This window comes from Panthera onca, chromosome D3, assembly GCF_046562875.1.
Source record: "Panthera onca isolate mPanOnc1 chromosome D3, mPanOnc1 haplotype 2, whole genome shotgun sequence".
NCBI classification, from domain to species: Eukaryota; Metazoa; Chordata; class Mammalia; order Carnivora; family Felidae; genus Panthera; species Panthera onca.
The window spans coordinates 72,718,933-72,736,565 of NC_138350.1; the positions used below are offsets into that span (position 1 = coordinate 72,718,933).

A 17,633-nucleotide genomic window follows, 5' to 3' on the forward strand; every position below is an offset into this window, starting at 1 on the left:
ATCATTATCACCATCTCACGATCCTTATAGAGCGTTTACTGCGTGACAAGCTGAGTTCTTACAACTTGGCGCATATCATCTTATTCAGGCCTCATAAAAGCCCTGTGAGACAGCTCTATGACCATTCTGGTTATACAATCGAGGACACACAGTGTCGGGGTTTGAATCAAGTGGCCGAGCTCACTGGGGAATCTGGCCCAGGCCCAGCATCCACTGCCTGACTTGCATGGTGCTTCGTAAGTTACAGTGCTATTTGATTTGCGCTAAGCTGTACGTAAGTCCTGTAAGTCAAGTGTCTTTACTACCAGCATCCTACAGATAAGAAAATGGGTAGTTAGAAAGGATAAGCAATTCTCAAAATGAAAGTAGCCAACAGGAGCTAGGCTCCAACAAGGACAGTCCCGGCCCAAATTTCATGCTGCCAAATAGTAACCTGAGTTGAAATGTTTTAATTTTTTTTTAATGTTCTCTTATTTTTGAGAGGGGGGGGTGGGAAAGGGGCAGAGAGAGAGAGGGAGACACAGAATCTGTAGCAGGCTCCAGGCTCTGAGCTGTCAGCACAGAGCTCGACGTGGGGCTCAAACCCATGGACTGTGAGATCATGACCTGAGCCAAAGTAGAACGCTTAACCCACTGAGACATCCTAGCCAGCGTTGAAATGTTATCCAGAGAATTGCCAGAATCAATACTGAAACTATAGCTACCAGAAGAACCACTACTTTCACCTGAAGCAACAACTATTACAATGGAACCTACAGGCACAACGGGCGTCACCACAAACGTGCTCTCATAAAGGCTACCACTGCTGTCTCCACCGAACAACGCGTTGCCCCAGCCACTACTACCAGGTCAAATGAACCTGAAACTAGCATAGCCTTGTCTGAAACTACAACTACCACAATTTCTACCGGACCGATAACTAGAACAGCTGCTAAAATTTCAGGGGAACCTATAAATATCTGTTTGTACTGAACCGAGAGCCATGATATTCCTGATGACTCTTTCAGCCGAACCTATGACCACCGCATCCAACATGGCTTTAACTGGACTAAAAATCACCAGACTATCCGCCGAACATACGCCCACAATATCAAAAACAGTAACAAGCACCACACCTTAAAGCCCATGACCACAACACTGCCACCACTTGAAGCGAACTACTGTCATAATAGCTTGTGTTTCTGCCTGGCCAAAACCAATACCCAGTTGCCATAATTTCTGTAAAAACCTGTTACCACAACAGCTACCACCATTTCAATTCAATTTACAGCTGTGACAGGAAACATCACTGCAGCTGACCCTACAGCCACGTTAGGAAATACCACTTCAGCTAAATACACAACCGCTTTAATTTCTACTGGTCCTCCTACTACATAGTTACTATTATCACCCCCATTTCAATTCACCCCTACTAACAGTACCTTAAGTGAACAGAGTACCTACCCTACTTCAGCTAAAATGCAGCTATCACGATGTCTACTGAATCCACCATTATAATCATGTCAAATTAAACTACATCTACCATTACTTCACCTGAGCCTACAATTTCCACACCTGCCGCATTTCAACCGGAAATACAACCTACAACAGGTACCAGCACAACCACTGTTTTCACTGCCAGTGAACCTTCTCCAGTAAATGCTAATATCACACGTCTTATAGCAACTATACTACAGTGGCCCTCTCCACAAAAACCCAGTCTTTAATTACTACCTTGAGGTTGTGACATACAACCATCCCCAGAGTTGCTCCTACTCTAAATTTAATGTGCAAATGCTATCACAAGTGATTGTTTGGCTAACAGAAATATTCCACCGGAAGCTGTAGCAGTAACACTTAAACTACTCTAACAATAACGGTTACCAATTGCACATTACCAATGCACAACACCAGATCTGCCTCATTTGCTTTCAATGCCAATCAGAGCTCTATTTTATTAGGAACGATACTTTGTTTTGTAAGAGTTTGACCCAGACATCCCAGACATTTTGTTCTTTAGTACGCGAATTCTGTGTATTGAGTCCATATGTTATATGAATATATTAAATAAACTTACATGGGATAATTTTTAAGTACTACATTTTGTTTTCTTCATGTGTAAAATTATGTTGTTTTCATAATTTTTCTTCAGATTGCTTTGTCAAGCAGCATAATTGCTAGCATTTTTTGCTGTTCTTTCATTTACCGAGTGCCTGTCTCCCAAAATATTGAGGAAGATACAGAAGAAACAACAATACTGGCATGATTATTAAGATAATTAATTTGAACACTGTTCAAATTCTATTCTTTGTTAGAATTCTTAGATAGTGAGATTTAACCTGACTTTGATTTGCTTGGGCTCCATCTCAGCCTGCCGCACCAACAGGAGGGGGCCAGGGTCGCATATTTATAAACACTTTTACAGTTGCTTTTTAAAAAAAGCTTCTTTATTTATTTTGAGAGAGAGACAGACAGAGAGCGTGCATGTGTGTGAGTGGGAGAGGGGCAAGAGAGAGAGGGAGAGAGAGAATCCCAAGCAGGCTCTGTGCTGACTGCACCAGGGCCCAACACGGGGCTTGATCTCATGAACAGTGGGATCATGACCTGAGCTGAAATCAAGAGCCGGACTGAGCCACCCAGGTGCCCCCCCCCCCCCCAACTCTAATCTTAACTTAGGTTTATAAAAGGTTGCTTAAAGCATATGTGTCTCATCACGAAAGTGAGAATAATAATACTTAATTCTTGTAATTCTACTTAATTCTTATAGGTGTTGTTAGGATTAGCTATGAGCAGTATGGTATACCCACTGGACTAGGCATATCCCTGTAATGTTAATAATATTATGTTAATCAAATCTTAGATCACAGTCTGTCCAACGGTGCCGTTGTTTGCTGTAATCCAGCAATAATTGAAACTTTTTATTCTTCTTCTTCTCATCTCCATTTTTAAAATGCCAGTTAGGAGTCATTTTACCAAGTGAAGACTTTATAAACTAGTATTTCAGAGCAATAATAATAAGGAAGGATATATTAGTTATTTTTAAAAATTGTAAAATTTCTACAAACCACATATATAGTCCCTCATATGAAGTGCTTGGGTGAGATGTGTTTTACAATTCAGATTTTTTTTTAATGTTTTATTTATTTTTGAGACAGAGAGAGACAGAGCATGATCAGGGGAGGGGCAGAGAGAGAGGGAGACACAGAATCCGAAGCAGGCTCCAGGCTCCGAGCTGTCAGCACAGAGTCCGTCGCGGGGCTCGAACTCACAAACCGTGAGATCATGACCTGAGCCGAAGTCGGATGCTTAACCGACTGAGCCACCCAGGCGCCCCAACAATTCAGATTTTTGAAAATTTTATGACGGCAATACGATACGTCATACAACACCCCCATCAGGACTGTGGCAGTAAACCTGCAATACACATCAATATTTTTGTAGTTAAACATATGAATAATCATGCTAAATTTATTAAACGTTAGTTTTGATTAACTTTTGCTGCCAACTAAATTTGTGCCAAATACACAAAATAATTTGTTTCCAAAGCCTTTTGGATTTTGGAATTGTGCATCAGGGATCACAGACCAATATTCTGAAGAAACAATGGTTTAATTTTGGGTGTCCCCAGATGTAGCAGGACCAGCGTTTAAGTCATTTGAAAGAACAAGGAAAATTTTGGCTTGGGAGACAAGAGAACTTCTGAACCCTGAAGGTCACTGTAAAATGGAATATCAGACCCTACAAAAACCATGAATTCCCAGTCCCTGTGGTCAGAGATGAACTATGCCATTGCTGTTTATTCTGTAGAAACTGACATATTGACCATTATGGAACCGATTTCCCAACATACAAAAAACGTGTACCTTTAACTAAATTAAAAAAAAAAACAAAACAACATTCTCTTTGTTTAAACAAAAATATTACAATTAAAAAAATTTGAATGTAAAATCAAAAGCCAAACATTCAATAAACAAAGCGTAGGGGATAAATAAGGGTTTTGTCTGTCTTAATCAATGCTGTCTGGATATCCAGGGTTGAGACATACCTGGGGTGTACGAGGTGTTCAATAAACAGTTGGGGGTAAGTTACTGAAAAACCATGTTCTGTCAGTATAAACATATTTAAAATTTGTAAGTAGACTTCAGATATGTAATTAAGAAATTCAGTGACATGCATCAAAACATGTTTTTCTCCTGAAATTTCTATTTTAAGTGGGGCTAATTATTCAAGTTCCATTGTATTACTGAAATACTTTTTAATTACTTTTGATTCAGTGAAGGAACACCTGCTATAGAGATGGAGTCAGCTTTGAAAATACAATAAAACACCCCGATAGTGTTATGATTACCATATATAAACACATTTGCTGCAACTTTCAGGTTTCATTTTCAACTTTACTTTTAATGATTACTTCTAATTGCTTTGATAATAAATTTGATAGGGCACTTTGAAGATTTATTTTTGTTCTTTTTTTCCTTCCACGATGATCTTTCATACTTTTGAATTAATTGGGTTGCATATCAGTATTTTACTTAGGCTTTGAAATTCTGTGCCTGATTGTTTGCTTGTAATGCCAATAACAGAATGAAAAACTGTAATAATCCCTTTCCCTAAGATGTCTAAGATCAGAGAGCTGCAGCCATCATATTGGCTCTCATATTATTAACTGACCAAAGAAGTCATAATCAAAGCATAGTGAAATTTCAGGCAAGAAAGATTTGTTTGAGTAACATGATTAAAAAAAAAAAAAGTTTTGACCTAGACTTCCAGATAACGATGCAATTCAATTCTCTGTTAGATGAATGAGAAATAGAACTTTCCCCCTGAAGATTGGCCAGCTATCAAACAGTTCTCTGAACTGCTGTCAGCCAAAAGACTTGCAGGTTTCTTTTTGGCTATAAATCCTGTGAACAAAGACTTTTTATAGGAGATTTTGACAGAACAATGAGAGAGATACCCTTGCTCTCTGTTCTAACAGTCCAGGTGTGTTCTGTTTTTCTGTTGACCTTTGGGTGGAGGTGTTCATGAGAATTGTTACTAGTACATGCTGAAGAATTGTTCTTTGCAAAATAAAGAAGACTCTAATTTTTATAGGGGAAATTTAGCCACGGAGCAATGTGTTGGTTAATTTTGTTGCTATTTTAAATAAGTTTAATCAATTTTCTATGTTTTTCTTCCAAACTTTGGGACTGAGTCTTGCAACTCCTAGAGATTGTGAACCTGAAATCAGAGAAAACTTTCACTCTCTCTGTCATTGCTATAATGTTGTGGATGCTGTCAAAAATTATAGAATTCTAGGGGCGCCTGGGTGGCTCAGTCGGTTGAGCTTCCGACTTTGGCTCAGGTCATGATCTCACGGTCTGTGAGCTCAAGCCCTGCGTCGGGCTCTGTGCTGACAGCTCAGAGCCTGGAGCCTGTTTCAGATTCTGTGTCTCCCTCTCTCTCTGACCCTCTCCCATTCATGCTGTCTCTCCCTGTCTCAAAAATAAAGAAACGTTAAAAAAATTTTTAAAAAAAATTATAGAATTCTACCTACACCATGGCTATGTTGCTTTAGTACCAAATTAAAGTAAATGCCTCTGAAGAATATAAGTGTAGTCATATTTTAAAAGCAAATATATTTAAATACAGTCAAATTAATACCACTTGTTTGGTAATTTTATCATTCTTATTTTCAAATAAATCAGTTTATTAGAGGGTCATGTTTAATGTTATGAACACCTTCAACCCATGTATGTCCTTTGTAGTCATGGCCATACCATGGCATCACTGGTTTTGTTTCAACAGGAGTAAGAGTAGTAATTATATGTTTTTACTCCTCTTTAGAACAAATCCCTTCCCAGTTTTTCAATTTTTTTTTTGAAAAAACAAAATTCAGAATCCAAAAGTGAAAAGATACAAAGAACACGTGGTATGGTCTATTTTGTTTGCCGCTGAACTTTTTGTACCAGGCAAAGTACCTGGCACACTTTAGAAACTCAATATTCTCACCTGTTGAGTGAATAAGTCAATAAAAGTTCATCCGTTTTCAATTTGGGACAAACTAGATTTCTTGACAGAACAACAACAAAACTCGTCCTCCAGATTTTCAATATTCCATCACTCCTTTGGCATTATTGCCTAGGAAATTGATTCTAATCATTTTTAAATGCATGTAAATTCCCAAGCAACTGCCCAAGTAGACTTCCAGACTCCAGCCGTGAGACTGAAAAGGTGAAGCCATCCTAAGGCCATGGGTGACTAAGAGCTGGCAAGAAGGCATTCAGGCTTGGGTAGAGAGAAAGCAAAGGCAAACTTCTAACTCACAATTTTTTCTTGGGTTAGTCCTAAAATAGAAGACAGGTGTCTGAAAGATGGGGCCAAAGGGAAGAAAAAAATAATTATGTAAGCTTTTCAGAGTTCCTTCCTGTCAGGAGGGTTATTGAGGGAGTAATCACAGTAGCACTCAGAGGCTGTATTGATTTTCTATGATTAACACCTCATTTGCTTCTCTAAGGTGGATTCCATTTTAGTGAATGACTACTTATTACTTAGTTTAATCCTCACCATCACTGATGCATCAGAGTTGATTTTCCACTAGTCATTTAAATTATTTCTCAGAGTTGCAGGTATAAAGGCCACACATGAATTGAAAAATATCCTTGAAGGTAAGCCTATGGCATTATAAGCTCAAGAATGGACAGAAAGCGTGGAAAATATGTAGTCAATATTGAATGCTCTGAAAACCAGCTTGTGAGTATTTGCTTAATTTTAATAATTTGCCTATAGTGCTATCTCATTTTCAGCTTTTAAAATCAATCGAATTTCTTTGCTATTATGTGGTCAATGTCATAATTTTGCATTATTCTCAAAAAGGAAGCATAGCCATGTATTAAATTTTTCTGCTGCAACTTTTCATGTTATATTCTTCTGTATTATACTGTAAAAATTATTTTACGTATTTGCTAATTTAAAGGATTAGCAATTTCTGTTACCACATCATATACAAATAAATCCATTTAACTTTCTATATTCACCATCACGTAAACATATATCTCCAATGATATCTTTGGTTTGGTCTTTAAATAATATTTTTATAATCTGATTCTTCGATTTTATATACTAAACCTGTCAAAACTTGGATTTCTAAATATGCTGGAAATCCAGATATTGATCTTGGATATTGTCTTTAGGCCTAAGAGAGAAATCCTTTAAACATTTGTACTTTGTGTAAGAAATATGGTTATTTTATCTATTTAAAAATTTTTTAATGCTTATTTATTTTGAGAGAGAGAAACAGGGCATGAGCAGGGGAGGGCAGAGAGAGAGGGAGACACAGAATCTGAAGCAGGATCCAGGCTCCAAGCTGTCAGCACAGAGCCCGATGCGGGGCTCAAACCCATGGAGCGTGAGATCATGACTTGAGCCGGAGTCGGATGCTTAACTGACTGAGCCACCCAGGTGCCCCTATTTTATCTATTTTTAAATGTTTTTACACCAAGAATCAAGCTTTTACTGTATGTATAGTTCTAAGTGTTTTTTATATCTGAACCTAGCTTAGGTTCAGATAGGTTTTATAATGGCCTCGGTTTTATAACCTGGCCTAGGTGGCTCAGTTGGTTGAGCGTCCGACTCTTGATTTTGGCTCAGGTCATGATCTTGTGGTTTGTGAGAATGAGCACAGAGCTTGCTTGGGAGACTCTCTCTCCCTCTCTTTCTGTACCTCCCTGATTCTCTCACTTTCTCTCAAAATAAGTAAGAAACTTTAAAATAAATGAATAAAAATAAAGGAGATGATTTCCTTTAAAAAAGAACAAAGGATGGAAGTATGATAAAAATTAAAATAGTAAGTTAAAATTCCTGCGTGAAGAATAAATGAAATATTTTTCTCTTTGCAATTTGGAGCTGTGGCAATTAGCCCATATTAATTGCCTACAGATAAGCCAAAGACGAAAGTCTTTGCTTGGTAAGTGTTGGTTGAATAAAAGAATCCCAAGGAGAATTCTTGGTTTACCAAAAGAAAAGGGGTTTGTCCTTTTGAGTCATACAAGAGACTCTCCTGAAGCTGTTCTCCTTGTCACTTCTGAGTTCGACACTCAAGATGCCTGAATACTCAAATGGAAAAAAATCCCTTTAGCCACATATCCATCATCTTCCTAGTTTCTCTAGATGCAACAAACTTGAAGATGTTTACAAATATTATTTTGAGTTGTTTTTACAGTGTATATCTTGATAGGTGGCTAACTATTTCACTTTATTATGGATATTTAAAGCATAGCTATAAAAATATGCTTTTCTCCTAAGACCAAATTCAATTGTGAAGTTTAATAATTGTTGAAGATTATAAACCAAAGTAAAATAAATGTTGGTGTTTTGTTTTTCTGTTGGGATATGTGAGATCTTAAGTTAATCCTTATAAAATCACGGGGAAAACCCACAGAACTGTTTTTGGTAACTATAGCTAATTCACTTCAGTTGCCTATGGCCCTTATTAGCTAAGGCTGATTATCTGATTAAACGTTTGGAGCTCTTTAACTGATCCAGTTCTGTGCAGAGACTCCACCTATACTAAGAGAGCAACATACCAGAGTAAAAATTATTACTTGGGCTGCAATATTACTCCAAAGCTGAATCTAGATCAGAGGTTCTCCACCCTAAGTGTAGACACCACCCATCATCTTTTTCTTTGAAAGGGCTAGGATTCCATCAGGGCCAGAAGATTTGGAAAACCGACTTGGGGAGTGAATTTTGTTTTGTTTACAAAGTGCGTTAAAATATTCTAGTTCATCAGCCACAGGCAAACCTGATAACTACAGCATCATCAGCACTTGGCAAAATAAGCAAGGTTGTTATTAAAGTCCAACATTGCTTAAATTGATCTAGTGAATAACATGGAGTCTGTTTAGTTTTTTTTTTTCCAGTAAAACAGAGCTGTTTTCTTTACTTCTTTGATATAACAGAAAAATCTGTCTCCCCAAACCCTTTACTTCCAAGAGGATTCCATCTTATCTATATTTAATAACCATCACATGTATTTTTTGTGTTGCTCGTGGTAGTTCTCAGTGACCACATACATTTCTAGTCTGACAGTTTTATGGAACTGATGAGTTGATGCACCAGCAATTTTTATGGCTCTTTAATAATGGGTTATTACATAAACGTGACCCAAGACAACTAGTAGTAGTAACAGTAGGAATAAAAACACTGCTGCAGCAGCTGCTGCTACTACTGACAGCCAACACTCACCGAGTACATAGGGACATTGCTCCAACCCTTTTGCAGTTGTTTACTCGTTAATCCTCACAGCACATCTGCAGTGGGTAGTTGTAGTTTTTGCCTTTTGAAGAGAGCAAGGAGTGGCAGAGATGCCCTTGATTCACAACTAGAAGGAAACATTATCGTTCTATGAGATGAAGATTTCCCAGACAGTCCTACACTGTTTTTGAGATGTAACAAAACTCTTGGCCCAGATCCACAAATTCCTGAACTTGTTCCGCTCCCATTTTCATTTCATTTTATTCTTTCCCCTTTTAAAACACCTGTTCCCCCAAATCTTTCCCACTGAGCCCAACCCATTTTTAATCCTTATGGCCCCCTTTCTCAACAATATGTGGCGATTGTTATGCCTCCCTGTTATATTAGCATATAAACTCTCAGAGCAGAGACCTTTTTGTTGTTGAGAATTGCTTTTATACTGCTGTGTGTCCAAGAGGAACCCAGCATAAACATATCACAAACTGACAAATGATTTGCCTTTTGTCTCTTTGTCATGGGTGTGCAAGTTCCGTTGCATAGACCATGGTACAGATTATGTGAAGGAGTCTCTTTGTAGGACAACTTTTCACTAGTATAGTATAGATTAGTATACACTATACATCTTACCATGGTTTAGCATAACAACATACTGTACATGGTGTAGTGGGACGGAGTGGAAAGTACACTGGTCTTAGCACTGGAAGGTCCGGGCTCCAGTGCTTGCTATCATGTCATTATGGGATCCTGCTGCTGCTGCTGCTGCTGATAATTATGTCAACTCTTCTTGCTTCAATATTCTCATTTCCAAAATGACCTAAACGGGTTGTACCTGATAATCAGCTGCAAGAACTTTTTTGGCTCTAACATTCTATTCCTTATACGGATAGAGACTTCTTACTATAGCTCCACTTACAGCAGCTTGCAACATGAGGGTATTTAATACATGCAAGTAATGTGGTAGAGAATAAGGATGACATACATTCCTGATCTGGAGCATTAGTAACTTACAAAAATTAGTTAAGTATACTATGTCATAATCTGTCTAGATTTTTTTTTTTTGGTCTTCAGAGTATAGCTAGAAAAATTCCTTTTAAAAGTTTTGTTATGCGTTATCCCTTTTAAAAGTGATGCTCTTGATTATGTTTGACAGAAGAGTTTCATTTTAGAAATTCAACACCGTGACTTTCTATTCACTTATGTTTTGTTTCTGTAGCCAATCACGTGTTCAGATGACCAACAGGCTCATAGTTCTGCATGCTGGCATCTACCTTCAAGTGGTACAACTGGTCATGTCTCGTCCAACCTAACTGGGGTCTATGTGAGCCCAGCAGCCCTTGCACACTCAAGAAACCCACACACAGAATTGTCCAGTACAGAGGTAATGTTTGATATAGCAGCTTTTATCCAGGTTGAAATGTGCTTTATAAGGGACGTATTTGTTCTGTTCTTTCCCAGGAAATGTATATAATCATTTAATTCACCCACATTCACGTTAAGCATTTGCTGTATTCTCAGTATAATTATAAGTCTCTGCGAGGCAGTTCGTAAGAAGGAGAATATTTGATAATCTGTTTTTGAAGAGCTGATATTCCATTGGGGACTCAAATATTTGCATAGATAGCGAACATTATTTGAAAGTAAAAGGAATCAATGTAAAGTACAAATGCAGGTGGGGAGAGGCAGAGGAGAAAATATGTTGACAATATAGAGTTTAATTCACAAATTAGACTCTGGTGGGAGACTGTGTCATATTCAAAGTTTTAAGGGTCCTGCTCAATTGGTGATCACCTTGTTTGCTTCCACTGTTCTAGACTTTGGACCTGCATGTGGCACTTTCCATAGGTTTCTTCCTTGTGATCTCTGGTGCATAAGACCTTGACATAGAAACCTGACTCTTGTTCTCCAGACTTTTTTCCCCACTGGCTTTGGAGACTAGATCCAGGTCTTTGGTTCCTGACCTTATCCGCTGGTTGAATTACCTTTACCTCAGGCGTGTATCTCTCTATCTTCAGCCCTGTTATAGCAATTAGACCTTGACTATAAATTGCTTATTCTACTTAGAAGTTTGGTTGGGCTTCCCTGACTGGAGTTTCTACCTTCTGTTGCTTAATCTTGCTGTAGAGGCTTGGTAGAGAGAGTATGAGCCTTGTTTTCTTGATTCTGGATAAAAGTATAAACTGTATTGTTGCTGGGATGATGTGAAAGAATGAATGAGCTCAATGGGGTGGAGTGAGGAAATGTTTCTTCTTTTTTGCGGAGAGGTAAATTAATTTATGTAATCATAGAATTGAGAAGTCTTAGATAACATCTAGTCTGGTAGTTCTTAATCCCAGGTGCGTTTTAGAATCCCCTGGCGATTGTTTAAGAAATACCAATTGGTTGAGTCCCACCCCAGACCAATTAAATCAGAAGCTCTGGGGTGGGGCCCGGGCATCAATTAGCATGGTTTTTGCCAAAAGTGACCCCAAAAGAAGAACTTAGGTGTCCTATTGTCTGGTTGTGCACAACTTATTTCATTAAGCGGCTCTTGTATAATTTTTTTAAAGTAGCATAGAGTTCTCCCAGATGTGCATAAGCCCTTTTGCCACTTTTTTCCTTTGAGACTGCTTTGTAGTGTTTTCAGTCAAAGTAAAGAAAATGTTATTTTTTCTGGGGCTAACTTGGCCTTGGTGGCCCATGCCTTCATTCTACTCCTGTTGCTTTGGGGTTGCCACCCTTTGCACCCTTCCAACAAATACTGTGGCCTATACTGTGCGACATTTAAGATCTATTTTAGTGTGTATGGAAGGTGTGTATGTTGTATCCCATTCACTGAGAGTATTGCTCTCACCCAGGTGATTATGAAATAATCAATCATGTTAGACAATCGAAAACTTACATACATGACACTGGGCCAGGCACTTTATAAACATTGTCTTATCTTTTCATCTTTCTAGGTATTATTAAGTATTATTATCCTTATGAGGGAACTGAGGCTTAGAATGATAAAGTTGTTAAATTCTCCATAGCTAATAAGTGGCAGAGCTAAAATTCAACCCCAAATCTGTTGGACTCCAAAGTTCTTGACCTTAATTTCTATATACTATACTATACTGCATCCAAGATAAACATATTTTTAAAAACTAGTGACTTTATGTATGTTATTTGTAGTCTTCCCAGCAACAATATAAGACAGATATTTTTAGCTCTCTATTTTAAGATAAGGGGATTTGAGGCTCAGAGAAGGTAAGAAATTATTTAAGATTTCATAGCTCTGAACTTTATAACATTTCTCCAGTTAAAAAGACTGTACTCTTCTACACTGATTTGTTGCCTACGAATAAAGCAACAAATATTTGCAAAAACACTTTAGAAATGACAAAGCAAATCAATTTTGTTGATTCCGAAGGTAATCCTGTACTTCACAAGTTGTTTTATCACCATTTTGTAAATGATGAAATAGGGAGTCCCAGAAGCTATGCAATTCCATGATTTTTCTTTTAAATCATGGTGGTGGATAACACAATCTGTGATGAGGATTAGGGAGAAAATAAGCAGGGCTTTGGTTTATCTTGTTAAAATGCCCATCACTAGAAAGCTCCCAGGGAGCTCTTTTCATTGCACGCTTTCAGGTAATAAGCCTGGGAAGGAGATAATGCACTCAGGTGGATTCTCTGGGTTCCTATGGTCATACTAGGTGCTAGGCAGCTACCTACCTGATGGGTGGTAGGAAGTTTTATATTTATATGGCTATCAATATTACTTAAAGAATTGGGAATACTCTATGAAAAAGCCTCAGTGTATTATTCCTCTTCTGATAACAGAATCACTGAGCATCATGAGTACTGTTGCCAAAATAGGTGCCTGAGGAGTCTGTGTTGTATTCTGGGTGGTAAATGGAGGATGAGAGAGGCATTCACAATGAACAGAACTATTTGTGCCAAGATCCCACTTTAGATGGAAGCATGATGCATTGTAGAAAAGGAGTGAGTGGCCCAAGGCTATTTCACTACTCCAGGGCAGAGATAAAGGAAGCTTGGAATAAAGTAGTATCAACAGATATAGAGAAAATCAATAGTATTGGGAGATATTTAGCAGGTACAGCTAAAGGGCTTGGTGATGGGTTGGGAAATTTCAAGGGTGATCCCTTTGTTAATAGCTTATGGAACTGAATATAATGGATGGTGGTACCATTTAAAGGGATGTGGGAGCTTGCTAGGTTTCACTGGGGAGATCATGACTTTGGGTTTGGACACAGTGAGTTTGAGGCATCATTTAGACATCTAATATATGGTATCATGTAAGCATTTGAAGGTCAGAGGGGAGAGCTGGACTAGAAATAAATTAGAGAGTCATTTAGATATGGATAGTAATTAAAATCATAGGAAAGAGAAAGCATAGAATGGTCAAATCCAGTCCACTGCCTATTTTTGTAAATAAAGTTGTATTGGAATACAGTCATGCTCACTTGCTTACTCAATGCCTATGGCTGCTTTAAGACTATAATGGAAGATTGGAGTCACTGTGACCAAAACTGTATGGCTCACAAAGCTGAAACTATTTACTGTCTTGCCCTTTACAGAAAAAGTTTGCTGACCCTAAACCTAGAGTGAGAGAAAAGGTCCTGGGAGTGTCAACAATAAAGCTGAATGTGATAGTAAGCCTCTAAAAGAAACTGGGAATATTTGGGAGGGGGAAGGTTGTTAGGAGAAACCCAATGAAAATGGAATATCACAAAAGCCAAGGGAAGAGACTGTCCAAAAGGGAGAAGGGATGCTTCAGAGGCAAATGCTACTGAGGGTTTAAGTATGGTGAGGGCTAAAATATGTCAGTTAGATTTGAGTGAATAAATGTCATTTGTGACTTTATTAAGAGGTGTTTCAGTAGCATGGCAGAGGTAGAAGCCAGACACAATTGGGTTGAAAGGTGTGCAAGTGGAGATGTTGCATTTATACAACTCTCAAGAAATTTCATTTTCCAGAGAGAGAGAAAGGGAAGTAGTGAGAAGGGGATTTGGAGTCAAAGGAGGTTTTTTGTTTAAAATGGAAGAGATTTGAGTGTATATAAATGTTAAAAGGAAGACGCCACTTAAGAGGAAAGGGTGAAGTATTTAGTCCCAGAGGAAGAATGAAAAAAAGAGAAAAGTTGTTGAGAAGGATATGGGGGATGAGGTCCAAGGACAGATTGGCAGATCAGCATCAGCCAGAAAGAGGGACAGCATCTCTGTGTCAATCAGGGAAGGAAGAGAGGTGGAGCCCAGGCAGGCTTAGGTCTGCAGGTTTGATACCTGTAGGGCTTTGAAAGAGTTTCCATTTGATGGCTTCAAGTTTCCCAGTGAAGGAGAAAGGAGATGAAATGGGTCAATTTGGGAAATGAGATGGGTCAATTTGTTTTTGAGGGCTGGTAGGTGGAGGTTACATGTTTGAAGAGAGTGAAGATTAAGAAAGATTTACAAAATGAGAGTGTATATTACAGAAATATAATAGAATGATGGAACAGTCCAGAAAATCCATTCAAGGATGGTGACTATACATTTATCTTGACTCTGACTTGCCCAGGTACTTGACTTTCCCTGACTGTGGTTGCTCAAGGGCAGTCCAGAGAAAGCAGACAGGCATTTATTTGCCAGCTGGAGGAAAAGAGGAGGCAAGTGCAAGAGATTTTAGGGAATTAGTTTTATTGAAATAAACGACCATGGAACACAAGGTGGGTAAGGAGGTAGGTGAGTGAAGCAAGGTCTGCTGGGCCAATAATTTTTAACAAGACTAAAAAAAGGTTGCTCTAGGGACAATTGAATAAATAAGCTGGAAGGAGAGGAGACAGTGGTAAGAGCACAGTGTTCCTGAGGAAGTGATTTTGGAAGTGGAATAGTTTGGGGTAATGACAACATCTACTGGAGGACTGGGTGTGTGACAGAGAATTTACCATTCAAGTGCTGTTCTGCCTGTGTGAAAAGACAAAGCTCTTCCTTCCCATTAGTGGAATAGTTTCCAATAAAAGAAGATGAGAAATTGGTAGATTCTCATTTCTTCTAATGTTAAAGAAAGTGTGCAGTTATTTTCACCTGGATAAAAACTTGGACCATAAGCCTACATTTCTTTGGATATATATAAGGACTGAAATCATGTTAATGCACTACAGTATAAATAACACCAAAGAGATGAGAAATCACAAGCATTTTTGTTTTTTATTACTGATATTATCATTTACACTCTTCATAGGCAAAAGGAAATTGGTGTAATGACTTGTCTCTGTGGAAAGTCTTTTTGGCTTGTCTCTTAGCCTGTGTGATAACAACAGCAACTGGAGTACTCATAATATGCCTGGTGAACAACAGAGAAAATGACAGTTCTCCCATTACTAACCAGCTACCTGCAAACAATGAGGAGCCTATACTTAGCATTCCTGGAATGACCTCTACTACTTCACAACCTGCAGGGACTACCACATCAACTGAACCTGTAACTAAAACCACTTCAACAGAATCTACAGCCACTGCAACGTCCATTGAACCTACAGCCACAACAGCCATCACCATCGCTTCCACTGAACCCAGAACCTCAACAGCCATCACTATCACTTCAACTGAGCCTACAACCTCGACAGCCACCGCCATCACTTCCACAGAACCTACAACCACAGCAGCCATCACCATCGCTTCAACTGAACCTACAACCTCAACAGCCATCACTAACACTTCAACTGAACCCATAACCTCAACAGCCATCACCATTGCTTCAACTGAACCCACAACCTCAACAGCCATCACTAACACTTCAACTGAACCCACAACCTCAACAGCCATCACCATTGCTTCAACCGAACCCACAACCTCAACAGCCATCACTATCACTTCAACCGAGCCTACAACCTCGACAGCCACCGCCATCACTTCCACAGAACCTACAACCACAGCAGCCATCACCATCGCTTCAACTGAACCTACAACCTCAACAGCCATCACTAACACTTCAACTGAACCCACAACCTCAACAGCCATCACTAACACTTCAACTGAACCCACAACCTCAACAGCCATCACCATTGCTTCAACCGAACCCACAACCTCAACAGCCATCACTATCACTTCAACTGAGCCTACAACCTCGACAGCCACCGCCATCACTTCCACAGAACCTACAACCACAGCAGCCATCACCATTGCTTCAACTGAACCCACAACCTCAACAGCCATCACTAACACTTCAAATGAGCCTACAACCTCGACAGCCACCACCATCACTTCCACAGAACCTACAACCACAAAAGCCAATCACCAGTAAAACGAAACCCACAAATGCAACAGCCCCACCATCACCTCACCTGAACGTACAATCACGAAAACTACAACCACCCCTTCAAGTGAAACCACAGCTGACCCCACTTGAACAGAATCTATAACGGTTTCAACTTCAGAAACAACAAATGCTATCATAACTTAATCTTAGCGAACAACCAACACAGTTACCACTTCCACCATCTCTTCAACTGAACCCACAAATCCTGTCAGCTGACTCTACAACCACTCCCACTCCCACTCCCACTTTACCTGCAACTACTGTGACTTCCACTTAGTTCACAATGACAATGGTCATCACTTTCCTTCAACAATCTTTAATCTCCACCTTATCATCTGAACCTGGAACTATAAATGCCACTATTCTTACTTTAATCTAATAGAACTACCATCATTTGTCAACATGTTCTCTTCTACAACAACTTATGCTTTAGTTGTCATCACTACAAATTATCCTACAACCATTCTCCTCCACTGGCTCTTCCCCCAACTGTAGCCATTTCTTCTATAATACCTGAGTCTGTATCTAGTGCCATTACTATATTATACTTACAGCACCCACCATGGTGCCACTTGAAGAACGAGAATTTAGACAATTAACAGTGGAATAATTACCTGAATTTTCACTAAAGCAATACTTAGGACTTCTAAAACTATCAATATTGATTTTATTTTTAAAGAGCTGAACATTTATGCCATGCAGATCAGCTTTTGTTTGTGTGTTTCAAAAGAATATAATTTCATATAGAAAAGGTAACCCAATTTGTTTATTTAGGAAACCTTCAAGAAATTTTATATGAAACCTTAGAGTAAAATTAGTCATTTAGATTTTAATATGTATGTATTTTTGTTCAGAACATAGCATTTTTCTGTACACAAATTACATGCATAATAAACACATTTTATATGTGGGCACTTAAACGTATGTGGAGAAAATTTTAGAATTTATAATAATTTTTTCTTTATGGTGAAATTTATGTTTCTCCAGTTTCTTTTTTACTGTAAATACCTTTTAAGCAACCATATTCAATTTGAATTAATGTTATTGAAAGGGCATTGGGGTCTCTATTTTTTAAAATTATTTTTTTTTTGCAAAAATCTTGTAAGTCAATCAATTAAAGATATCTTTTAAGTCCCAACTATG

At 38.5% G+C, this 17,633-nt stretch overlaps 1 protein-coding gene across 1 annotated transcript; it reads left to right on the forward strand.

Annotated features, from left to right (window-relative positions):
* Positions 1–6,654: 6,654 nt before the first annotated feature.
* LOC144613816 (uncharacterized) lies at positions 6,655–16,475 on the forward strand. The gene is made up of 3 exons (XM_078435303.1): positions 6,655–6,711; positions 10,427–10,591; positions 15,414–16,475. Exons 1-3 carry the CDS (start codon positions 6,655–6,657, stop codon positions 16,473–16,475), a joined length of 1,284 nt encoding a protein of 427 aa, XP_078291429.1.
* Positions 16,476–17,633: the final 1,158 nt, after the last annotated feature.